This window comes from Salmo salar, chromosome 20 (assembly GCF_965601325.2).
Source record: "Salmo salar chromosome 20, fSalSal1, whole genome shotgun sequence".
In the NCBI taxonomy this organism is placed as follows: domain Eukaryota; kingdom Metazoa; phylum Chordata; class Actinopteri; order Salmoniformes; family Salmonidae; genus Salmo; species Salmo salar.
In genome coordinates, this window is record NC_138310.1 from 30511394 (window position 1) to 30537500 (window position 26107).

General features: G+C 44.5%; 1 protein-coding gene across 2 annotated transcripts in view; it reads right to left on the reverse strand.

Annotated features, from left to right (window-relative positions):
• The window catches only part of LOC106580423 (clathrin heavy chain 1), a 130748-nt gene that overhangs the window by 97071 nt on the left and 7570 nt on the right, over nt 1-26107 (reverse strand). Inside the window, exons 3-31 of one of the 2 annotated variants that reach the window (XM_082966354.1) lie at nt 22398-22666; nt 22058-22219; nt 18986-19099; nt 18442-18615; nt 18000-18197; nt 17500-17700; nt 17007-17159; nt 16631-16753; nt 15784-15921; nt 15545-15709; nt 15286-15466; nt 14540-14703; nt 14319-14444; nt 14015-14157; nt 13600-13834; nt 13389-13511; nt 13139-13284; nt 12732-12915; nt 12330-12522; nt 9917-10074; nt 8098-8262; nt 7885-7992; nt 7590-7757; nt 7337-7486; nt 7048-7179; nt 6804-6914; nt 6552-6722; nt 5653-5874; nt 4929-5039 (exon numbers count right to left, since the gene is read on the reverse strand). In XM_082966354.1, coding sequence (XP_082822480.1) covers nt 4944-5039; nt 5653-5874; nt 6552-6722; nt 6804-6914; nt 7048-7179; nt 7337-7486; nt 7590-7757; nt 7885-7992; nt 8098-8262; nt 9917-10074; nt 12330-12522; nt 12732-12915; nt 13139-13284; nt 13389-13511; nt 13600-13834; nt 14015-14157; nt 14319-14444; nt 14540-14703; nt 15286-15466; nt 15545-15709; nt 15784-15921; nt 16631-16753; nt 17007-17159; nt 17500-17700; nt 18000-18197; nt 18442-18615; nt 18986-19099; nt 22058-22219; nt 22398-22666 — 4673 coding nt within the window. In that variant the 3' untranslated portion in view covers nt 4929-4943. Of the gene's footprint in view, nt 1-4928; nt 5040-5652; nt 5875-6551; nt 6723-6803; nt 6915-7047; nt 7180-7336; nt 7487-7589; nt 7758-7884; nt 7993-8097; nt 8263-9916; nt 10075-12329; nt 12523-12731; nt 12916-13138; nt 13285-13388; nt 13512-13599; nt 13835-14014; nt 14158-14318; nt 14445-14539; nt 14704-15285; nt 15467-15544; nt 15710-15783; nt 15922-16630; nt 16754-17006; nt 17160-17499; nt 17701-17999; nt 18198-18441; nt 18616-18985; nt 19100-22057; nt 22220-22397; nt 22667-26107 lie in introns of those variants that run through there. The other variant, XM_045703216.2, reaches the window with a different exon arrangement.

Sequence of the window (26107 nt, forward strand, 5' to 3'; positions counted from 1 at the left end):
TTACTGTTCTACCACACTGTTCGACCATGTGTTACTGTTCTACCATGTGTTACTGTTCTATCACACTGTTCTACCATGTGTTACTGTTCTACCATGACTGTTTACCATGTTCTACCATGTGTTACTGTCTACCACACTGTTCTACCACACTGTTCGACCATGTGTTACTGTCTACCACACTGTTCTACCATGTGTTACTGTTCTACCACACTGTTCGACCATGTGTTACTGTGTCTACCATGTGTTACTGTTCTATCACACTGTTCTACCATGTGTTACTGTTCTATAATATGTTACTATTCTACCATGTGTTACTGTTCTACCACGTGTTACTGTTTTACCATGTTACTGTTCTACCATGTGTTACTGTTTTACCACACTGTTCGACCATGTGTTACTGTTCTACCACACTGTTCGACCATGTGTTACTGTTCTACCATGTGTTACTGTTCTACCATGTGTTACTGTTCTATCACACTTTTCTACCATGTGTTACTGTTCTATCACACTGTTCTACCATGTGTTGTTCTACCATGTGTTACTGTTCTATCACACTTTTCTACCATGTGTTACTGTTCTATCACACTGTTCTACCATGTGTTACCGTTCTACCATGTGTTACTGTTCTACCACACTGTTCTACCATGTGTTACTGTTCTACACACTGTTCTACCATGTGTTACTGTTCTATCACACTGTTCTACCATGTGTTACTGTTCTACCATGTGTTACTGTCCTACCATGTGTTACTGTTCTACCACACTGTTCTACCATGTGTTACTGTTCTATCACACTGTTCTACCATGTGTTACTGTTCTACCACACTGTTCTACCATGTGTTACTGTTCTACCATGTGTTACTGTTCTATCACACTGTTCTACCATGTGTTACTGTTCTACCACACTGTTCTACCATGTGTTACTGTTCTACCATGTGTTACTGTTCTACCACACTGTTCTACCATGTGTTACTGTTCTACCATGTGTTACTGTTCTATCACACTGTTCTACCATGTGTTACTGTTCTACCATGTGTTACTGTTCTATCACACTGTTCTACCATGTGTTACTGTTCTACCATGTGTTACTGTTCTATCACACTGTTCTACCATGTGTTACTGTTCTATCACACTGTTCTACCATGCGTTACTGTTTTACCATGTTACTGTTCTACCATGTGTTACTGTCCTACCACACTGTTCTACCACGTGTTACTGTTTTACCACACTGTTCGACCATGTGTTACTGTTCTACCATGTGTTACTGTTCTACCATGTGTTACTGTTCTATCACACTTTTCTACCATGTGTTACTGTTCTATCACACTGTTCTACCATGTGTTACCGTTCTACCATGTGTTACTGTTCTACCACACTGTTCGACCATGTGTTACTGTTCCACCATGTGTTACTGTTCTATCACACTGTTCTACCATGTGTTACTGTTCTACCATGTGTTACTGTTCTACCATGTGTTACTGTTCTACCACACTGTTCTACCATGTGTTACTGTTCTATCACACTGTTCTACCATGTGTTACTGTTCTATCACACTGTTCTACCATGTGTTACTGTTCTACCATGTGTTACTGTTCTACCATGTGTTACTGTTCTACCACACTGTTCTACCATGTGTTACTGTTCTACCATGTGTTACTGTTCTACCACACTGTTCTACCATGTGTTACTGTTCTACCATGTGTTACTGTTCTCCACTGTTCTACCATGTGTTACTGTTCTACCATGTGTTACTGTCTCCACTGTTCTACCATGTGTTACTGTTCTATCACACTGTTCTACCATGTGTTACTGTTCTATCACACTGTTCTACCATGCGTTACTGTTTTACCATGTTACTGTTCTACCATGTGTTACTGTCCTACCACACTGTTCTACCACGTGTTACTGTTTTACCATGTTACTGTTCGACCATGTGTTACTGTTCTACCACACTGTTCGACCATGTGTTACTGTTCTACCACACTGTTCGACCATGTGTTACTGTTCTACCACACTGTTCGACCATGTGTTACTGTTCTACCACACTGTTCGACCATGTGTTACTGTTCTACCACACTGTTCGACCATGTGTTACTGTTCTACCACACTGTTCTACCATGTGTTACTGTTCTATCACACTTTTCTACCATGTGTTACTGTTCTATCACATTGTTCTACCATGTGTTACTGTTCTACCATGTGTTACTGTTCTACCATGTGTTACTGTTCTACCACACTGTTCGACCATGTGTTACTGTTCTACCATGTGTTACTGTTCTATCACACTGTTCTACCATGTGTTACTGTTCTACCATGTGTTACTGTTCTACCATGTGTTACTGTTCTACCATGTGTTACTGTTCTATCACACTGTTCTACCATGTGTTACTGTTCTATCACACTGTTCTACCATGTGTTACTGTTCTATCACACTGTTCTACCATGTGTTACTGTTCTATCACACTGTTCTACCATGTGTTACTGTTCTATCACACTGTTCTACCATGTGTTACTGTTCTATCACACTGTTCTACCATGTGTTACTGTTCTATCACACTGTTCTACCATGTGTTACTGTTCTATCACACTGTTCTACCATGTGTTACTGTTCGACCATGTGTTACTGTTCGACCATGTGTTACTGTTCGACCATGTGTTACTGTTCGACCACACTGTTCGACCATGTGCTACTGGTCTACCATGTGTTACTGTTCTACCACACTGTTCGACCATGTGTTACTGTTCTACCACACTGTTCTACCATGTTTTACTGTTCTACCATACTGTTCTACCATGTGTTACTGTTCTACCACACTGTTCTACCATGTGTTACTGTTCTACCACACTGTTCTACCATGTGTTACTGTTCTACCACACTGTTCTACCATGTGTTACACTTCTACCACACTCTTCTACCACACTGTTCTACCACACTGTTCTACCACACTGTTCTACCACACTGTTCTACCACACTGTTCTACCACGTGTTACTGTTCTACCACACTGTTCGACCACGTGCTACTGTTCGACCATGTGTTACTGTTCTACCACACTGTTCGACCATGTGTTACTGTCTACCACACTGTTCTACCACACTGTTCGACCATGTGTTACTGTCTACCACACTGTTCTACCATGTGTTACTGTTCTATCACACTGTTCTACCATGTGTTACTGTTCTATCACACTGTTCTACCATGTGTTACTGTTCGACCATGTGTTACTGTTCGACCATGTGTTACTGTTCGACCATGTGTTACTGTTCGACCACACTGTTCGACCATGTGCTACTGGTCTACCATGTGTTACTGTTCTACCACACTGTTCTACCATGTTTTACTGTTCTACCATGTGTTACTGTTCTACCACACTGTTCTACCATGTGTTACTGTTCTACCATGTGTTACTGTTCTATCACACTGTTCTACCATGTGTTACTGTTCTACCATGTGTTACTGTTCTACCATGTGTTACTGTTCTACCACACTGTTCGACCATGTGTTACTGTTCTACCATGTGTTACCGTTCTACCACACTGTTCGACCATGTGTTACTGTTCTACCACACTGTTCTACCACACTGTTCTACCATGTGTTACTGTTCTACCATGTGTTACTGTTCTACCACACTGTTCTCCCATGTGTTACTGTTCTACCACACTGTTCTACCATGTGTTACTGTTCTACCACACTGTTCTACCATGTGTTACTGTTCTACCACACTGTTCTACCATGTGTTACTGTTCTACCATGTGTTACTGTTCTACCATGTGTTACTGTTCTACCACACTGTTCGACCATGTGTTACTGTTCTACCATGTGTTACTGTTCTACCACACTGTTCGACCATGTGTTACTGTTCTACCATGTGTTACTGTTCTATCACACTGTTCTACCATGTGTTACTGTTCTACCATGTGTTACTGTTCTACCACACTGTTCTACCATGTGTTACTGTTCTATCACACTGTTCTACCATGTGTTACTGTTCTACCATGTGTTACTGTTCTACCATGTGTTACTGTTCTACCATGTGTTACTGTTCTACCATGTGTTACTGTTCTACCACACTGTCCTACCACGCTGTTCTACCACGCGTTACTGTTGTACCACGCTGCTGTACCACGCGTTACTGTTCCACCACGCTGCTGTACCACGCGTTACTGTTCCACCACGCTGCTGTACCACGCGTTACTGTTCCACCACGCTGCTGTACCACGCGTTACTGTTCCACCACGCTGTTGTACCACGCGTTACTGTTCCACCACGCTGTTGTACCACGCGTTACTGTTCCACCACGCTGTTGTACCACGCGTTACTGTTCCACCACGCTGTTGTACCACGCGTTACTGTTCGTACCACGCGTTACTGTTTGTACCACGCGTTACTGTTTGTACCACGCGTTACTGTTTGTACCACGTGTTACTGTTTCTACCACGTGTTACTGTTTCTACCACGTGTTACTGTTTCTACCACGTGTTACTGTTTCTACCACGTGTTACTGTTTCTACCACGTGTTACTGTTTCTACCACGTGTTACTGTTTCTACCACGTGTTACTGTTTCTACCACGTGTTACTGTTAACTAGGAGCAAGCAGTCAGGGATTAGCAGTTAGAGGAGAGACCCAGGGGTGGCCAACCCTGGTCCTAGAGCACAGGAGGTTGGTGGCACCTTAATTGGGGAGGACAGGCTCGTGGTAATGACTGGAGAGGAATGGTATCAAACACATGGTTTCTATGTGCTTGATGCCTAGAGGTTTTCATTTCAGCACTGCACTTACACGCCTGATTCAGTCTTCCATCTAGAATCACAATTTGCTGAATCAGGTGTGTTGGTGCTGGGCTGGAACATAACCTCACAGGGGGTGCAAGGTTCTCTAGGACCAGGGCTGGCCAGCACTCCCTCCATTATTCTCACTCTAGAGTACATTCCCATGGTAGGTTCCTACATCAGAAACCCAGGGTCTATGTTACAACAGAAAACAGACAGAACAAAAAGGAAAGAAATAAAGAGCATCACCTTATCCGTAACCTCATCAACCTGGAAGAGAACCAAAAGTTCTTTGACCTCACATGGCTTGGGGTCAAAGGTTACAGGAAGTGGTGTCATGAGTGATTACTTTAACTCTAGAGGAATGCTAGGGTTCCCCACTTAAGTAGTGGCTCATGTTTTTAACTTAGTGAAGAAATACAAAATAATCAAGTTGTATAATTGTACAGAATCATTTAGCCTTTGAAAAGAAACCGAGTGAAAGCGTTCCCTAGCAGCATTATCACATCTTTAAGTAAACATTCCACTACTTTCCTCTTCATTTGTACTGCCAAAAGTATTGCTTCATTTCTAAACCCTGTCTGCTTTTCAATACCTACAGGACAACTGTCTGTCTGTCTCTTACAGGAAGATAAATCAATAATTCTGGAAAAATAAAAAACAGTCAAGTTAGCAGGAAGAGATCCATTATTTATCTTACATTTTACAACATTTTCACCCACTGAAAACAAATGTGTGTCCCCCAAATGGTACCCCATTCTCTATATAGTGCACTAATTTGACCAGGGCTCATAGGGTTCTGTTCAAAAGCAGTGCAGTATATAGGAAACAGGGTGCCATTTGGGACACACCCTGGGCTTGCTGTGTTTGCTGCAGGACTGACCTTGGTGAGATACTCCCTCATGACCTGGATGAAGTATGGCATGGCAAAGTCCATGATGTTGTGTCTCCAGGCCAGCTCCAGCACCACGTCAGGGTGCAGCAGGTCATAGGAGGCAAACAGACAGGCAGCGAAACACTCCTTCCTGCCCTCCTCCAGGAACCACTGCAGCAGGGTCTCAGCCAGCTCTGCATCCTTAGACTCGGCAGCATACAGCATTGCATCCTGACGAACACACACAGGAAGAGGGGGCTTTATTGACTGATTAATTGGTGGATTGATTTGGGATGGATTAAAAGATTGATTTGAAACTACAGCAGGGTGTCTGGAGCATCCAGCATCCCATCCTGAGACAGGCTGACAGGGGAAGGTATGGATATTTTTATTTGAAACTTTATTTAACTAGGCAAGTCAGTTAAGAACAAATTCTTATTTACAATGACGGTCTACCCCGGCCAAACCCTAACACGGACGATGCTGGGTCAATTGTGCGCCGCCCTATGGGACGCCGAATCACAGCCGGTTGTGAAATCGAACCAGTCTGTAGTGACGCCTGTAGAACTGCAATGCAGTACCTTAGACCGCTGCGCCACTCGGGAACATTTTGATTCTCATAGATGTTGCACCAGTGGTTACATACCATTGCAAAGCAGAAAAGCTACTGAGGAAAAAACTGAAGACACTTATTTCAACAGGTTGCAGTTGGCCAAATATATTCAATAGAATTTCCCTCCTACAAAGCGAAACAGTGTCCGCATCAGGCTATAGTCAGAGTAGAGTGAAATGTGAAAGGGTCCAACAACAAAAATGTTCAGTGCAAAAAGATGACAACCCTGTGCAGAGCAGTGTGTCTACATCCAGGCGTTGGTTTGGCAGGAACAGCTAGTATCTAAAATATTTACCTTGTATAATTTGTCCTTCTTGCAGAGTTCCACGCTCTGTCTCCAGCGGTTGTTGCCTTTGTAGAGGTATGCTGCTATGCGTCTGAACTCAATCAACTCATGCTTCTCCAGTCTCTGGGCCAGAACAACGGTGTCAAAGTTACCATAGGCGTCGATCGATGCCCTCAGACCCTATAGACAACACAGGCAGACAAATCAGGCTCAGAGTCTATGGACAAAAACACACACTCAGTACACACACAACTCACTCACCTGGTAGTCCTCCTCCTCTGTCAGTAGGTTATTGAGGGCCTCGTTGACTCCCTTGTTGTTGTGACTCTGGACTGACCGCAGGTAAGGCTTTACCAACTTCAACTGCTTCATCTGGAGACAGACGTCACATTATTTGGTCTTGTGTTTATGCTAAATTTGCAGCGTTCTATTGTGCTATTACGTTTATTTTTTATTTACATTCATTCAAGTTCTGGTTTAAATGACTGTTTTTTTGATTGATTACCTTGGTGAAGTATGTGACCGCCCGGCTGTGGTCTAACCGTGGTGACAATATGGTCAGAAGGTCGTTTGACAGCAGAGGTTTGTAATCCAGGTAAAAGGAAAGGGATTTGTAGTACAGCTCCACATTGGCCACCTAGAAAGAGTCATACAACACAATGAAGTTCCTTGTGAAGAGAGGTGAAAGAACTAGAAAATGAGAGCGATTGGCTATAGTTGTGGTTAGTACACTTTTAGCCCTTCAGTGAGGTTCTCAACTGTTTTGTGAGAGAGGGCTGAGGAGGTCATGTTACCTTGGCGATGATGTCCTTGAACTGCACCTCCTTCCATGCGTCAGTAGGGTGTGACATCATCGTGAGGACAGCATTGTCATACTCCTCGTATTTATCATACAGAAACACTAGCTCCGCCCACAGGTGGGACTGCTCCGCCGCTCGCAGCACCTGATTGGAAAACCGCAGGAAGTGAGGTAACAGACATGACCGATATGGGAGAGAGAAATATTTACTTCCAATAAATATTTTCAGAGCCACACATACATCACACCTTAGGGATGTTGACACGGGACCAGAAGAGTTCCAGATGTTCTCTCATCTTCTGGGGTTTGAATTTGGAGTAGAGGATGGCCAGCTCTGTGAACATGCCCATGTGAGCACGCTCCAAACCCAATGCTGCCTCCAACAGGGCTATCAGCTCCTCATAGTAGCCCCGGTCCTGATACACAGAGACACAAACGTGAGTTAACCACAACACTTAGATACTGTAGACACCTGAACTATCTGAAAACATCTGACAGTAAACTATGGAGGGCCTCATCAGGTGAATGATAAAGGGTATTTACCTGATAGTCACTGATGAGCTCCTCCAGTTCATCAGCGTGGATGACGATGTGAAGACCACAGATCTGAGCCAACCGAAACTCCTCCCCAGCCACACACGCAAAACACACCTGGGGGTGAGAAAGAAAGAAGTCATGATACACAGCCCAACAAATAGAGCTTCCATCTCGCTCTTCCACATAGAGCAGAATGTGTGTAGAAATGTTAAGGTGTACCTCCTTCCAGGTGCGTGTGCTGTTGGCTTTCCTGGCGCTGTCCACAGCAGCCTGGTACTCTCCTAGGTGTACCAGCGTGGACGCCAGGCGGGCAAAGTTGGACACATTATTATACAGCAGCTTAGCAGCATCATTCATGCCCTCCTCAAAACACCTATCTCCCACCTGGATGAGGAGAAGAAGAGGGTGGAGTGGAGAGGGAGAAAGAGGAGTTGAGACGAAGGGTCTCAGTGACCAAACGTTGCATGTTAATATAGAGTGCCTTCGGAAAGTATTCAGACCCCTTGACTTTTTCCACATTTTGTTACTTGACAGCCTTATTCTAAAATGGATTAAATAAAAAAAAAATTAAAAGTGTAAAAAAAAAAAAAAAAACTCTGCAATATACACAAACACAATACCCCATAATGACAAAGCAAAAATAGGTTTAGACTTTTGCAAATTTATCAAAAATACAAAACAGAAATACTTATATAAATAAAGTATTCAGACCCTTTGCTATGACACTAAATTGAGCTCAGGTGCATCCTGTTTCCATTGATTATCCTTGAGATATTTCTACAACTTAATTCTTATTTGGAGTCCACCTGTGGTAGATTCAATTGATTGGACATGATTTGGAAAGGCACACACCTGTCTATATAAAAAGGTCAGACAGTTGATAGTGCATTTCAGAGCAAAAACCAAGCCATGTGGTCGAAGCAATTGTCCGTAGAGCTCCGAGATAGGATTGTGTCAAGGCACAGATCTGGGGAAGGGTACCAAAATATTTCTGCAGCATTGAAGGTCCCCAAGAACACAGTGGCCTCCATCAATCTTAAATGGAAGATGTTTGGAACCACCAAGACTCTTCCTAGAGTTGGCCGCCCATCCAAACTGAGCAATCGGGGGAGAAGGGCCTTGGTCGGGGAGGTGAACGAGAACCCGATGGTCACACTGACAGTGCTCCAGAGTTCCTCTGTGGAGATGGGTGAACCTTCCAGAAGGACAACCATCTCTGCAGCCCTCCACCGCCTTTATGGTAGAGTGGCCAGACTCTCAGACCATTAGAAACAAGATTCTCTGGTCTGATGAAACCAAGATTGAACTCTTTGGCCTGAATGCCAAGCGTCACATCTGGAGGAAACATGGCACCATCCCTACGGTGAAGCATGGTGGTGGCAGCATCATGTGGGGGGTTCAGCTGCAGGGACTGGGAGACTAGTCAGGATCGAGGCAAAGATGAACGGAGCCAAGTACAGAGAGATCATTGATGAAGTCCTGAGCGACCTGGAGCAGGTTCTCAGACTGGGGAGAGGGTTCACCTTCCAACAGGACAACGACCCTAAGCACACAGCCAAGACAGTGGCTTCGGGACAAGTCTCTGAATGTCCTTGAGTGGCCCAGCTACAGCCTGGACTTGAACCCGATCAAACATCACTGGAGAGACCTGAAAATAGCTGTGCAGCAACGCTTGAGAGGATATGCTGAGAAGAATGGGAGAAACTCCCAAATACAGGTGTGCCAAGCTTGTAGCGTCATACCCAAGAAGACTCGATGCTGTAATCGCTGCCAAAGGTGCTTCAACAAAGTATTGAGTAAAGGGTCTGAATACTTATATAAATGTGATCGGTTTAAAAAATAATAATTGCAAACAATTCTAAAAACTGTTTTTTGGTTTGTCATTATGGGGTATTATGTGTAGATAGACGAGAAAAAAAAACAATTTAATCTATTTTAAAATAAGGCTATAATGTAACAAAATGTGGAAAAAGTCAAGCGGTCTGAATACTTTCCTTAGGCACTGTATATGCATTTTGTACGTATTTGACACCTTTACCTGTTGTATATGGGCATTGTTAGGGCCGCTAACAAACTCATCTAGTTCGGCCAGTCTGCCAGTTTTAGCCAGAGCAAAGATGAGTTCTGTCTCTACGTACGACTCCCGGGCCTTCTTACGAGCCATCTGAAGGAACTTCACCAGATCCTCCCAGTTATCTACAATGCACACATCATACATTACATACACACAAACATCATACACTACATGACCAAAAGTATGTGGACACCTGCTTGTCGAACATCTCATTCCAAAATCATGGAGTTGGTCCCAACTTTGCTGCTATAACAGCCTCCACTATTCTGGGAAGGCTTTCCACTAGATGTTTGAACATTGCTGCGGGGACTTGCTTCCATTCAGCAACAAGAGCATTAGTGAGGTCGGGCACTGATGTTGGGTGATTAGGCCTGGTTCAAAGTGGACATTCCAATTCATCATAAAGGTCTTCGATGGGGTTGAGGTCAGGGCTCTGTGCAGGCCAGTCAAGTTCTGCCACACCGATCTCAACAAACCATTTCTGTATGGACCTCGCTTTGTGCACAGGGGCACTGTCATGCTGAAACAGGAAAGGGCCTTCCCCAAACTGTTGCCACAAAGTTTGAAGCACAGAATCATCTAGAATTTTATTGTATGCTGTAGCGTTAAGATTTCCCTAGCCCGAACCACAAAAACCAGCCCCAGACTATTATTCCTCTTCCACCAAACTTTACAGTTGGTAATATGCATTCAGGCAGGTAGCGTTCTCCTAGCATCCTTTAAACCCATGTCATGACGTTGGCCTGTGGGTAAGGTTTATGACCCCCCCATAAATACCTTTCTCCCTTCCCCTCTCTCTCCGACTCTACTGAAGGACTCTCGAATAGCCTTCGTTAAACATAGAGAGTCTGGGAACATCAAACAAGTGGGGGGAAAGGAACCATATTTCGGTAATAGAACCAGTTGAAAATATACATTGGTACTTAATGTATATGATATCTGTTCGGTTGTCATCTGAGACATTATGACTGATGACAGGACGACAAACTGTATCTGGGAAAGTCTACACATTCTAGTTATCAGATTCACATGGAATTGTTGTGCAATTTAAATGTTTGATATTGAAACTGTTTGTTTGAAGATTAAAATGTAATTTTAGCTTCCAAATGAGAGAATTGGGTTTTCATAAGGTTAGAGCCCTGCTCAATCAGTGGCCCGCCCCTGTGAAGAGACATAGGTTATAAACTATGAAACACACCCTTCTCCCCCTCCACTATATAAGCCCTTGACGAAAATGTAACCTTCTGTTCCGGGTACATTAGGGCGACGGTCCGATGTCAGAAGGATTCAGATAATAACTATAGAACGATGCCAACCTCAGCGTGAGCTTTGGTTGCGAATGGTATGAACTTTGAACTCTTATTCACTACAGAAGCGATACCTCCTAGCTGTTGATTCAGCAGTGGCCGCTGTAAACGTGGGCTAGGAAGGACGACGTATACAGTCTAACACACAACAAGGATACTACAACGTATCCAATTTACCACCAGAGACATTCTTCCGAGGACAGGAAGATCTCCGTGGGCCAGCATCTACGACCAATCTACCGAAGTGCAGCTCAGTAAATATTTATTGCATTTTCCTTTTCCAAATGGGCGGTAATTTAGAAGGCATAAGATACTGTATTTACGATAGCACAGCTTCTCCCTTTGTTCCTCAGTCTTCCCGCTCTTTCATTCAAGCCCAACCCCCTCTCTTTGTGTAACAAGCCATCATACAGGTTCCGTCCACCAAGGACGTTTTCTGTATGACATCATTTGCATTCTGTGTATATGTAATTCTGTGTGATTAGTTAGGTATTTAGGAAATAAATAATTAAACCCAATTTTGTATTGCTGATTCAACTTGTTAGCCAGGGTTCGTGAAGATAACCAAGAATTTACAACTTTCAGATGAGACTGAATAAGGTGACGATTAATATTGACTGCTATTGATGTAAAATATTACTAGGTCTTTCAAAGTTTATTTGGAAGATAACAGCTCTATAAACACTCTTTCGTGGTGCCCCGACTTTCTAGTTAATTACTTTTACATGATTAGCTCAATCAGGTAATATTAATTACAGAGAAAGAATTTTATAGAATAGCATGTCATATCACTTAATACGGCATAGCCAAAGACACGACACCCAGATTCGTCCGAATGCCGGATGGTGAAGCGGATTCATCACTCCATAGAACACGTTTCCACTGCTCCAGAGTCCAAAGGCGACGCTTGGCTTTGCACATGGTGATCTAAGACTTGTGTGCAGCTGCTCGGCCACGGAAACCCATTTCATGAAGCTCCTGACGAACAGTTCTTGTGCTGACGTTGCTTCCAGAGGCAGTTTGGAACTCGGTGGTTAGTGTATCTTAGCTATGGTGATGTGTTGTCTTACTGTTCTTGCTGGCCGCGCTGACCACCTCCATGTAGGCTGACGGGTCGTCAGCTTTGATGTAGGAGTCGATGGCCTCTTTAACCAGGTCTCTCTGGAGCTGGGCTCTGGCCAGCTGACTCCATACAGCAGCCTCATTACAACGCTCTGCAAACTCATAGGCTCTGTCCAGGTTACTGATATGCTCGATCAGAACCTAGAGACACAGGTGGACGGTATGGTTACGCTGTGTGAATGAGTAAATAGTACAAAGAAAAGTATTATTGGTATTAAATAGAGGGTACCATGATACAAATATTTGTAAGGAGCACAAAGAAAAGCAAAGCAAAGCATTATTGGTGCATTGAAATAAAGCAGATACAATGATTAGCTAAATATTTTGATCATCTTCAGACTCTTGTTTACCTGAATGGCAGAGGTGTTGACGTCAAACTTTTTGAAGATGGCGAAGGCCTCCTCGAAGAGCTCGTTGCTGATGGCGATGTTAGCGATATCTGGGGCGTCGTAGTTGTCTAGGCGGTTGATGTACTCCATCACACGCGTCCGGTCTGCCTTGATGGCCGTCAGAATCAACAGGTTCTGGAGGTTTCTGGGGGAGAAAAAGAAGATAAAGACGCTAGATAAAAGACATCAACTACAGGTATTAGTAGAACTTCTGAAATATTTTAGTCTTTTCAACCTCAAAGCTTAACTGTAGTGCCAAGTAGTGTGTGTGTGTGTGAGAGTGAGAGTGAGAGAGAGAGACAGAGAGAGAGACAGAGACAGAGACAGAGACAGAGACAGAGACAGAGAGAAAACGTGTGGTGACTGACCGGTGCTCGCTGAAGACTGAGTTGTCCAGTACGATCTTCTCCAGTAGTTCAATGAGCTCATTGGGCAGGTCAGCTGTCATAAAGGCCTTGACTGTCACCGACACCTCCTCTGGGTCCTGGGTCTCTGACAGAGCTGTCTGCACCACCTGGCAAACACAAGGAACAACACAGAGAACCACAGGTCAGAACACAAGGAAGTAGGTAAAACACAGTATACCAACACAGGGTTATCAGAGGGTATTCTACTGACCTGGTCTATGAGTTGGCGTCTAAAAGGGTTGTTCTCCTCTAGAACATTGGCCCATAGTTCTGGGTCTTTCCGTCTGACCAGGTAGCGAGCCTCACTCTTGAACAGGGAGTTCTCATTGCACACCTACAACAGAGCACAATGAAACCACATCAATCAATGCATCATAGTCGTGTGTGTGGGTGGGTGTACGAGCGTGCGTGCATGCTCAGACCTTGATAAGGTCCAGGTCACACTGGCCCCTCTCGTAGGCGACACAGGCGAGGTGGGGGTCTCTCTTCTCACAATACTTCCCCACTACAGTGCTGTCGTAGAAGGTGTTCTCCTTCAGGAAGCGCTCCGGGTTGTTGTTACTGTCTATGTAGATCTTAGCCAAGGCATTGTGGGTAGCCGGCTCCTCACAGCCCTCGTGGATACGAGACTCCAGCCACGGCAACAACAGCTTCAGTCTGGGGGACACACGCAAAATTTACTTCTGAGAACCCCTTTTGAAAACCTAAGTCACACATAATACTTGGACTTTGAAGCATTGCCTCACAGGGGGGAAAAGAGGCCTGAAAGACTAAATGTTGAGGAAGTACAGGAGCAGACAGTGTTGGAGACCATGTGTGTAAGTGGTGTGTCTGTACCTGTTCCTCTTCTCCACCTCTGCCACCAGCTCGTCTGTGGAGAACTGTCCTCTCACCACCATGATCAGGTTCTTAATGACATCTTCAGCACAGTCTACATCCAACAGACCTCCTATCACCACCGGCAGCCGGCTAGGGTTGACCTACACACATCAATGCGAGGCAATGACAGCAGAAAATATTTCTAGGATAGCTAATGCTATTGGTAAAACCAACAATAAGGTATCTTGACATGTTTCATCTTCCTTCCCTGTAGTGCTGTGTTCCTCCTCACTGTGCCTACTGCCAGACTGATGACTCTTACCTTTTGAACATAGATCTCAATGTACTTCTGCAGAGTGTTGCGGTAGAGGTAGAGAACCAGGTCATGGACAAAGTCAAAGCGGTCACACACTATGATCAGAGGCAGCTGGTCTGTCAGTTTAGCCTCCTAATGGGAGAGAAAGAGAGAGAGATTGTAGTCTGCTAGACTAACGACTGTGCTAAACGTTCCCCCAACCAACCCTGCTAGGGTCGCCCTGATACCTTGAGGAAGTTCTTGACCCTGTCCGGGTCATAACAGTTGCTCTCTCTACAGATGCGATCCACCTCCTTGATCTGTCCGGTCTTACAGGCCGCCTGGATGTATTTAAAATGGACGTCAGGGTCCTGGCTGAAGTTCACTATGGAACCCAGGAAGTAGAACACACCTGGGAGAGGAAGAACACCGTTTCACATTGGATAGGTTTCCTAGTTTCCCTGTGAATGCCGCCCAGGTAAACAAAAAGGGGTTATATGTATTATTGGGGCGATAGGAACATAAAGAGAGCACAGCAAAGGTAGGAGATGTACACCCCTCATAATCAGACTCAAGTACAATAAAATAACCTACAAGGAGTTTTACTAGGGCTTCTACAGTACATGGCTGATGAACCAAGTCTCAGGCACGAGAAAATATCATTTTAAAAGGCCCGCCTCTTGGCCCCGGAGAGAAAATGTTGCAGTTTTCAAGCTAATATCCTGCAATTCTACACATTTTGCCATGAGGCAGATAACACTACAGTTTGCAAGCTTAAATTACAGTGCATTCATGTAAAATAATTATAAAATGGGGAATAGTATTGAGTTGAACAATTTATAATTGGTGGAGTGCTGTGGATACCAATATCCCTGTGAGCCTCCCTGGCCCATGTTGCCCAGAGTTAAGAACATACATTGTAGATAATAATATTACATTGTATTACACACAAGCTGACTCGTTTTAAAACATAATAGGCCAGATCCAGACATACCCTCAAAGCTCTTGAAGGACTCAAAGAGATCCACCAGGGCATTTGTTCCCAGCTGCTCATGGTATTTAGACGCCACCTGGACACACAGCTGAAGGTTCTGTCGGATGTTGGCTGATAACATGGCCCGAAGACACTCTATAGAGTCCTCTACTGACAGGGCGCCAAAGAAGTTCACCAGCCACTGCAGGGAGAGAGGATAGGGTTACTACAACACACCCCACACAGGGGATACATTTAAAACACACCTACAGGTACATACCTCAGGGTTGAGCAGGTGTGTGTGTACGAGAGTCCTTTTGATGTCGAACAGGTCAGTGTAGTGTTCTAGAGCCCTCTGCAGCAGCCCAGCCTTCTCACACAGCTGGGCGATGTGGGCTCGGTCATAGTGAGTAAACATCTGGTTTCCCAGGATTGCATCAGCCACCTGGATACACACACAAGTTATAACAACGGACCAAGAGAAACATAACTGACATAATGAAAGGTGTGTGTGTTTACCTGGGGAGCATGGAGGAGGTTCATTTCCAGGAGGCGTGTCTGTAGGTGTCCCTCGGCTGGCTGGTTGTTCTTCAGAGCGTCCAATAGGAATGAGGTGCACTGCTGGATCAGACTGCCCTCCATGAACACATCCACTATCTACACCAATCAGGAGAGAGAGGGGACATCAGCAACCAACCACAGGAGAGAAAGAGGTAATCAAGTGTCACAGTGAGTACACTACTGGATCAGATTGCTCTCATTGTTCAACCCTAATACAACCTCTAGTGCCATAGACACTGTGGAGATCCCAAAACAATCGTTTAGGTATCATAAGTAATATGGTAATTGTGCCACTTTCTGATATGCTACGGTATACATTTTGAACCTCTCCAATCTGCTATACTTTAGTACCTAAGAGCTAAGGGTTAGAGGGGGATTTGCTCTCAAAGGAGCAGGTTCTAAGGAACCAACAGGAAGACAGTATAATATTAATTTGAAAGAATTCCATTCAGAATGTGGGAATCATCAGGTGGCATGAAATTACCTCTAAACTCATGATTCTAGGTGTATGTCCAAAAAGGCATCTTATTCCTTATATAGCGCACTAAGGTTGACCAGGGCCCATAGGGCTTTGGTTGAAAGTAGTGCACCATGTTGGGAATAGGCAACCTAAATCTGTGGTTGTGGGCAACTTGTACCCAGAGCCAGTTCAGACAGGGGGAAGGGAAAGTTGATATGCCCTTAAAAGGAGGAAGGCTCACTCAGTCAGAGAATTCCTGGCATTGCTCTCCCACATGGAATAACAAACCGGGAGGCTCCCACACTAGGCAGTGTGTGCGGGCGTGCGCGTCTGTGTGGGTGTTACCTGGTTGATGTTGGCCAGGGGCTCCTCATCTGCAACCAGCATCTGAGAGAACTGTAGACCCTGGTCTGGGCTGACCCGCATCACATTCCTCAACAGAAACACCCAGTCTGGAGAGTAGCCCACCTACACCAGGGAGAGAGAAGGGGAGAGGGAGGCTACATCACAACACCGTCATCTGATGAGACAAGCAGGAACCCATGCCAACTCTGTATTCATAGAGGAAAATGCAATGAGATACTATGAGAGTTGTGCATCCCAAATGGCACCATATTCCCTTCATAGTGCGCTACTGTTGACCAGGGAACTATACTGGGAATAGGGTGCAATTTGCAACACATCCAAAGAGATGTCCATCCACTCTGGAAGTGAATTGTACCTTCTTGGCGTAAAGCACTATCTTCTGGAACTGTCCGGTCTCAGCGAAGCACTGGATCACCTTGCTGGGTACGTTGGCCCTGAGGTAGACGCTGAGGGCCAGAGTAGGATCTACTGCCTTAACCAGGTCACCAAGCTCCTCACAACACTCCAGCTACACACACACAGTACATCAACTGTAGCTATACTGCAATTTCAGGGTAAATATACAAAGGGAACAGATTGAAAGTCTCTATGGACCCTGTTAAAGGACTACTGTTTACATTGTCAGTGTGAGTGAGCATTGTACCCCCCCTTTCTAGCTCAGACTTTGCTGATAGCTACTTTATTGACAAAAAGTGTACTTACTATAACAGATGTGGTTGTCTCACCTAGCCATCTTAAGATGAATGCACTAACTGTAAGTCTCTCTGGATAAGAGCATCTGCTAAATGACTACCATGTGAATGTGGCAAAACTGTCCAATCCACAGCTCAATCTCCAGTCAGTCGTACCTTGTCCTCTTTCAGCCACTTCTCCAGCAGCTGCTTGCGTCCCTGCTGTAGCACGGGCCTGCACAGCTCCAGAGACTCAAACTTGTTGAGCTGGCCTTCGTCCAGCAGGATGCCAAAGTACTGAAGCAGGGGAGAGGCCTGGCCTGGCTGGCCTGGCACACTCTGGAATTTACGGATGGTCTCCGCTGTACGCAGGATACCCTGGAGGAGGAAGGAGAGGAAGAGGACAATATAGTGTTATTGTAGCTAAGCGTATAACAAAGCTAAGGAGAATATATTCAAAGACAATTGTCTCCTCTTAGGTTTGAAAAATTCCAGTAACTTTCCCCATATTCCCTGGTCTTCCAGAAATTCTGGTTGGGGGTTTCTGGATTTCCTGCTTTTTGCCTCCTTATTCTGGGAATCCTCCAACTGGAATTTCAGGAAAGTTACTAATTTTGCAACCCTCCTCCAGACCCAACAGATCACCTCCTCTCCCCTGACCCTGGGGTCTGACCTACCTTTGGTGTGGAGGCAGCCACCTTGGCAGCCTCGGAGTAGGAGCCCTGGGCGAACAGCGTGTTGAACTTCCTGGCAAACAACTCATCTGCTCCGGCCAGGTTAGAACGCATGGCCATCCTCAGGCCCAGGTCTGGGTTCTGCAGCACATTGGTGGCATAGTTCACTATGTTCTCCTCCTCCACACACACTGACAACACCTGAGGGGGGATGCATCAAATTAATTGTCTACTACTGAACAAAGCCCTATTCAAAGTACAGCACAACATAAGGAATAGGCTGCAATTTGGTACACAGCCCAAATCAAATCAATCAACGGATGATTAACTCTGAATTGCTTGTTATGTGTATATGCTTACGCATGTATCCACTAAAAACAAAATAACTCTAGTGTTCCTGAAGTATACAGACGGTAAATCTGATGGGATTTAGAGGAGTTCTTACCTGTCCCTTCTTGTTAACCCCAATGATGCCGGAGGTGGGTTCGTGGGGGGCAGTGACGAAGATGGTCTCAGCGCTGATGCGGTTCATATAGATACACAATCCTGACTCCAGATCATACAGGTGGATGTAGCCATACTTAGTGATCAGGTAGATCACGCCATGCTTAGTGCCAATCTGAGGTCAGAATCATGGGGTACAGCTATTACACCCTGTGTATAGTCCAAAGACAACTATGGGTTCTCTTAGCAGTGTACAACACCAAGACAAATTCCTATCAACATTGTTGAACGGCAGTTAAGGTTTTTAATAGTTAAAGAAGCCTGAACCGAGAGGTGTGTGCAGGCAGGTTGCTGATAAGTGAATAAGGTAAGGGAAAACACCACCCGAACACAAACAGCTTCTGTTGTATTGGTTAAATACACAGAAAGAAAACCTCCCAGCCAACAGAGTCAGTCTGACCCTTCTGATATAGTGCACAACTCATTCATTTCATTCAGGCATTGTGAGAGCCACCCTTCCCTGCTGGGTCTTTAGGGGTCCTTACCTGCATGGCGACGGGGAAGTCTGTCTGCGCCTCGGGAGGGAAGAACACATCAACCGCCTTCTTGGTAAATGGCTGGTTCCCTGTAGCCGGATGACCCACCTCTATGATATGCATCTGGAACACAACACGACCACACATGTCAACATACTGACCGCATACTAACCACAGTAACATACTGACCGCAGTAACATACTGACCGCAGTAACATACTGACCGCAGTAACATACTGACCGCAGTAACATACTGACCACAGTAACATACTGACCGCAGTAACATATTGACCGCAGTAACATATTGACCGCAGTAACATATTGACCACAGTAACATACTGACCGCATACTAACCACAGTAACATACTGACCACACATGTCAACATACTGACCACACATGTCAACATACTGACCACACATGTCAACATACTGACCACACATGTCAACATACTTACTGCATACTAACCACACATGACCACAGTAACACACTAACCACACATGTCAACATACTGACCACAGTAACATTCTGACCACACATGTCAACATACTTGCTGCATACTAACCACACATGACCACAGTAACATACTAACCACAGTAACATACTAACCACAGTAACATACTAACCACAGTAACATACTAACCACAGTTTTTATTTTTATTATTTCACCTTTATTTAACCAGGTAGGCAAGTTGAGAACAAGTTCTCATTTACAATTGCGACCTGGCCGAGATAAAGCAAAGCAGTTCGACAACATACAAAAACAGAGTTACAGATGGGGTAAAACAACATACAATCAATGATACAGTAGAAAAAAAATAAGACTATATACAATGTGAGCAAATGATGTGAGATAAGGGAGGTAAAGGCAAAAAATGCCATGGTGGCAAAGTAAATAAAGTATAGCAAGAAAAACACTGGAATGGTAGATTTGTAGTTTGAAGAAAGTTCAAAGATAAAATATAAATAATATGGTGCAAAGGAGCAAAATAAATAAAATAAATAAATACAGTAGGGGAAGAGGTAGTAGTTTGGGCTAAATTATAGATGGGCTATGTACAGGTGCAGTGATCTGGGAGCTGCTCTGATAGCTGGTGCTTAAAGCTAGTGAGGGAGATAAGCGTTTCCAGTTTCAGAGATGTTTGTAGTTCGTTCCAGTCATTGGCAGCAGAGAACTGGAAGGAGAGACGGCCAAAGGAGGAGTTGGCTTTAGGCGTGACCAGAGAGATATACCTGCTGGAGCGCGTGCTACAGGTGGGTGCTGCTATGGTGACCAGTGAGCGGAGATAAGGGGGGACTTTACCTAGCAGGGTCTTGTAGATGACCTGGAGCCAATGTGTTTGGCGACGATTATGAAGCGAAGGCCAGCCAACGAGAGCGTACAGGTCGCAATGGTGGGTGGTATATGGGGCTTTGGTGACAAAACGGATGGCACTGTGATAGACTGCATCCAGCTTGTTGAGTAGGGTATTGGAGGCTATTTTGTAAATGACATCGCCGAAGTCGAGGATTGGTAGGATGGTCAGTTTTACGAGGGTATGTTTGGCAGCATGAGTGAAGGATGCTTTGTTGCGAAATAGGAAGCCAATTCTAGATTTAACTTTGAATTGGAGATGTTTGATGTGAGTCTGGAAGGAGAGTTTACAGTCTAACCAGACACCTAGGTATTTGTAGTTGTCCACATATTCTAAGTCAGAACCGTCCAGAAAAGTGATGCTGGACAGGCGGGCAGGTGCAGGCAGCGATCGGTTGAAGAGCATGCATTTAGTTTTACTTGTATTTAGGAGCAGTTGGAGACCACGGAAGGAGAGTTGTATGGCATTGAAGCTCGTCTGGAGGGTTGTTAACACAGTGTCCAAAGAAGGGCCAGAAGTATACAGAATGGTGTCGTCTGCGTAGAGGTGGATCAGAGATTCACCAGCAGCAAGAGCGACATCATTGATGTATACAGAGAAAAGAGTCACCCCAAGAATTGAACCCTGTGGAGACTGCCAGAGGCCCGGACAACAGGCCCTCCGATTTGACATACTGAACTCTATCTGAGAAGTAGTTGGTGAACCAGGCGACGCAATCGTTTGAGAAACCAAGGCTACCGAGTCTGCCGATGAGGATATGGTGATTAACAGAGTCAAAAGCTTTGGCCAGGTCGATGAATACGGCAGCACAGTATTGTTTCTTATCGTTGGCGGTTACGATATCATTTAGGACCTTGAGCGTGGCTGAGGTGCACCCATGACCAGCTCTGAAACCAGATTGCATAGCGGAGAGGGTGCGGTGGGATTCGAAATGATCGGTAATCTGTTTGTTGACTTGGCTTTCGAAGACCTTAGAAAGGCAGGGTAGGATAGATATAGGTCTGTAGCAATTTGGGTCAAGAGTGTCACCTCCTTTGAAGAGGGGGATGACAGCAGCTGCTTTCCAATCTATGGGAATCTCAGACGACACGAAAGAGAGGTTGAACAGGCTAGTAATAGGGGTTGCAATAATTTCGGCAGATAATTTTAGAAAGAAAGGGTCCAGATAGTAACATACTAACCACAGTAACATACTAACCACACATGTCAACATACTGACTGCATACTAACATACTGACCACAGTAACATACTAACCACAGTAACATACTAACCATACTGACCACAGTAACATACTAACCACAGTAACATACTAACCACACATGTCAACATACTGACTGCATACTAACATACTGACCACAGTAACATACTAACCACAGTAACATACTAACCATACTGACCACAGTAACATACTAACCACAGTAACATACTAACCACACATGTCAACATACTGACTGCATACTAACCACACATGACCACAGTAACATACTGACCACACATGACCACAGTAACATTCTAACCACACATGACCACAGTAACATTCTAACCGCACATGACCGTACGCATTATGACCACATAGTAACATACAGTAACCACAAAACAACAAGTACACACAAGTCTTAACAGTGATTAGCATTAATATTTCACATGCATATAGGGTGAGTCCTGGTTTGAATTGGAACTGTAACTAGGTTCACCATGCCTGTATATCCCCCAGTGTCCTCTTCTCACCTTGCCACCAGCCTGGCTGCGCACAGCAAAGCAGAAGAGAGTAGAGGCTTTGGTGTTGCCCTCCACCTTAAACTCTCCGAAGGCTGCAGCATGTCCCTCGATGGGCTGGGACACCTTCCTGTCCACGGAGTACAGCTGCATGGCCCCCACCACACGGTTTTGCTGCAGGATAGAGGAGAGAGAAGAGGGGATGTCATCACTGTCTGAACATGCTAGAAAAGGACCAAAGTACGGTGCTTTTAGAACACAAACCCTCCCTAACTTCCACCGTATGTCTGATGGGCGTGTATGTATATAGAATAGAATGCTGATCATAAGACGTGCGTGGGCGTGTGCATACCTGTGCCGAGATCCCGATAAGCAGAAGCCACTTCTGCTGTTCGTCTGTTCTGTAGTTTATGATCTGGCAACCAGCCAGACTGGCGTGCCGATCAAACACTTTGATTGGCTGAGAGTCCCCCTCCATGCTCCAATGGTAGACGGCCGCTTCAGTCACCAAGGCGACAGTGTTGACAGAGATCCACTTCCAGAACATGACATCCTCTGTCATGGTGTGAGCCTTCATCTTACTCTTCATCTCAATGTTGAAGATCTGCAGGCACTTAGCAGCTGAGGACAAAGGGAGGGCAAGAGGAGAGACCAATATAACAATTCATAATATTGTTCTATATCTATGGGAGATACAGTGAGACACTGAATGATGCTAATGCTAAACTGTAGCTAGTGAACTGCATCTTTGGGTAGCTAGCTGACTATCCAGGACAATGGACTTCTTTCTAGGTATCCATGAGATTTGTACTTTGTATGAACAATCCCTTTAAGTTCCCAGCAAACTGGCCAAACTGGATTTCCATGATGGGTCAAAAGTGTGCCATTTCCCTGTCCAGTGAAGGAGTGTGACGGGAGTGGGGATAAAGAGAGAGGCCGATAGGTAAATAACACACTCCATGACCTAATATATAGTATCTAGCAGACAGATCCTCCAGAACAACTGTGGAACTCTTCCCCAGGTTGTTTCTGTAAAGGAGAACATGTTCTGAATCTCTTAATTACATGGATGGTGAAATAAAAAGGTAAATAAATAGACATACATATGTCACAAATTCCAGGCCCAAGTACTCTGACAGAGACATAGAACTCAGTGTTTTCCTGTAGACATATAAAAAAATATATATAGGTGGCGCAGCGGTCTAAGGCACTGCATCGCAGTGCTAGAGGCATCACTACAGACCCTGGTTCATTCCCGGGCTGTATCACAACCGGCCGGGATCGGGAGTCCCATAGGGCGGTGCACAATTGGACCAGCGTCGTCCGGGTTAGGGGAGGGTTTGGCCGGGGGGGCTTTACTTGGCTCATTGCGCTCTAGCGACTCCTTGTTGTGGGCCGGGCGCCTGCAGGCTGACCTTGGTCACTAGGTGAACGGTGTTCCCTCCGACACATTGGTGCGGCTGGCTTCCGGGTTAAGCAGGCGGGTGTTAAGAAGTGCGGTTTGGCGGGTCATGATTCGGAGGACGCATGACTCGACATTCGCCTCCCGAGCTCGTTGGGGAGTTGCAGCGATGAGACAAGATCGAAATTGGAGAGAGAAAAAAATATTTGGGAGTGGCGGCAACGTTTTAGCAGCGGCGGGACGACACTGCTAAATCAATATAGGGGAAACACTTGAACTAGCAGGCTATTTAGAGGATAGTGAGAGAGCTACTATGGAACTGTTCTAGTCTCTGGCATGCTGAGAGAAATAAAACTCCATCCTTTACTAACCTCCCATATGACAACCAGTGTAAATGGAACTAAGCCTGAAGGACATAATTTGCAGATGAAACTAGACCAGTACTGAGAACATGTCCTATAGTTTCAGGTTTAGACAGTGAGCGAGGAATAGAACCGGTTTCAGAGACCACCACACGTAGGTGAAGACATACCTGGTACGCTGCAGAGAGAAATCTAGAGATGGAGAGGAATACCTCTCCCTCACACACACACCTAGTGTGTATGATATCTGATGAGGCATACCACACACACACACACACACACACACACCTAGTGTGTATGATATCTGATGAGGCATACCACACACACGTAGTGTGTATGATATCTGATGAGGCATACCCACACACACACACGGTCAACCAGCATACAACAGGTCATGCTAGCATGTACGGTTCTCATAAAAGCATGTGAGGGTGTCTGTGTCTGTGGGGGGGACTGACAAACTGAATAGTTCCACACTTGAGATGGCACAGTCAGGAGACGTTTACAAAGTGTGGATTCAAATGTACAGAATCGAATGCTCGTCCAAACGATCTCATCGATTTGGTTACTTTTCAGAAGGAATCAGAATACAGTGCCTTCAAAGTATTTACACCCCTTGGTTACAGCACAAATGTAAAATTTATTAAATTGAGATTTTGTGTCACTGGCCTACAGACAATACCCACCATGTCAAAGTTGGATTTTTTTTTTTATAAATGTTTACAAATGAACTAAAAATGAAAAGCTGAAATGTTTAGAATCAATAAGTATTCAACCCCTTTGTTATGGCAAGCCTAAATAAGCGCATTTTTACTCCTGAACTTAACAAGTCACATAATAAGTTGCATGGGCTCACTTTGTGCAATAACAGTGTTAACATGATTTTTGAACGACTACCCCATCTTTGTACCCCACACATACAATTATCTGTAAAGTCCCTCAGCCGAGCAGTGAAATTCAAACACAAAGACCAAGGAGGTTTTCTAATGCCTCGCAAAAAAGGGCACCTTTTGGTAGATGGGTAAAAAAAGTTATTAATTAGCCTACACGTTGGATGGTGTATCAATACACCCAGTCACTAAAAAGACCGAGGCGTCCTTTCAAACTCATTTGCCGGAGAGGAAGGAAACCGCTCAGGGATTTCACCATGATGCCAATTGTGACTTTAAAACAGTTACAGAGTTTAATGGCTGTGATAGGAGAAAACTGAGGATGGATCAACAACATTCTAGTTACTCCACAATACTAAATTACAAAGTGAAAAGGAAGCACGCAATTTTTTAAAAACATTTTTAAATTTGCATCCTGTTGCAATAAGGCCCTAAACTAAAACTGCAAAAAATGTGGCAAAGAAATGTACTTTATTTCCTGAATACATAGTGTTATGTTTGAGGCAAATCCAACATCACTGAGTAGCACTCTTCATATTTTCAAGCATAGTAATTGCTGTATCATGTTATGGATATGCTTGTTAATGGCAAGGACTAGAGAATTTTTGGGAGAGAAAAACAAATGGAATAAAAATAAGCACAGGGCAAAATCCTAGAGAAAAACCTGGTTCAATCTGCTTTCAACAGACACTGGGAGACAAATTCACCTTTCAGCAGGACAATAACCTAAAACACAAGGCCAAATATGCACTGGAGTTGCTTACCAAGACGACATTGAATGTTCCTGAGTGGCTAGTAACGGTTTTGACTTACATCTACTTGAAAATCTATGGCAATACTTGAAAATGGCTGTCTAGCAATGATCAACAACCAACTTGACAGAGCTTGAAGAATTTTTTAAAGAACAATGTGCAAATATTGTACTGTCCAGATGTGCAAAGCTCTTAGAGACTTACCCAGAAAGACTCACAGCTGTAATCGCTGCCAAAGGTGATTCTAACATGCATTGACTCAGGGGTGTGAACACTTATGTAAATTAGATCATTCGTGTTTTTCATGTTCAATAAATTGGGTTAAGAAGGAGGGGAAGCTTTTATGAGAGACATGATGACCACAGATAGGAGAGAGACCACAGAGACCACAGACACAAAGACAGATAACACCACAGACAGAGTGACAGGCAGGAACTCACCGTCTGAGAGAAGGTGACAAGAAAGCAAGCAAGGGAAAGAAAGCCAAGAGTCAGTCAGAGAAAAATAGGTTGAGAGAAAGGCAGACATCTCAGGTAGAAAAAGGGAGAAAAAAAAAGGTATGAGAGAAAAAGAGTGAGATGAGAGAGAAACACTCACCCTCTGATAGATGACAGAAAGCAAGGGAAAGAAAGGTAAGAGTCAGTCAAAGAAAAAAC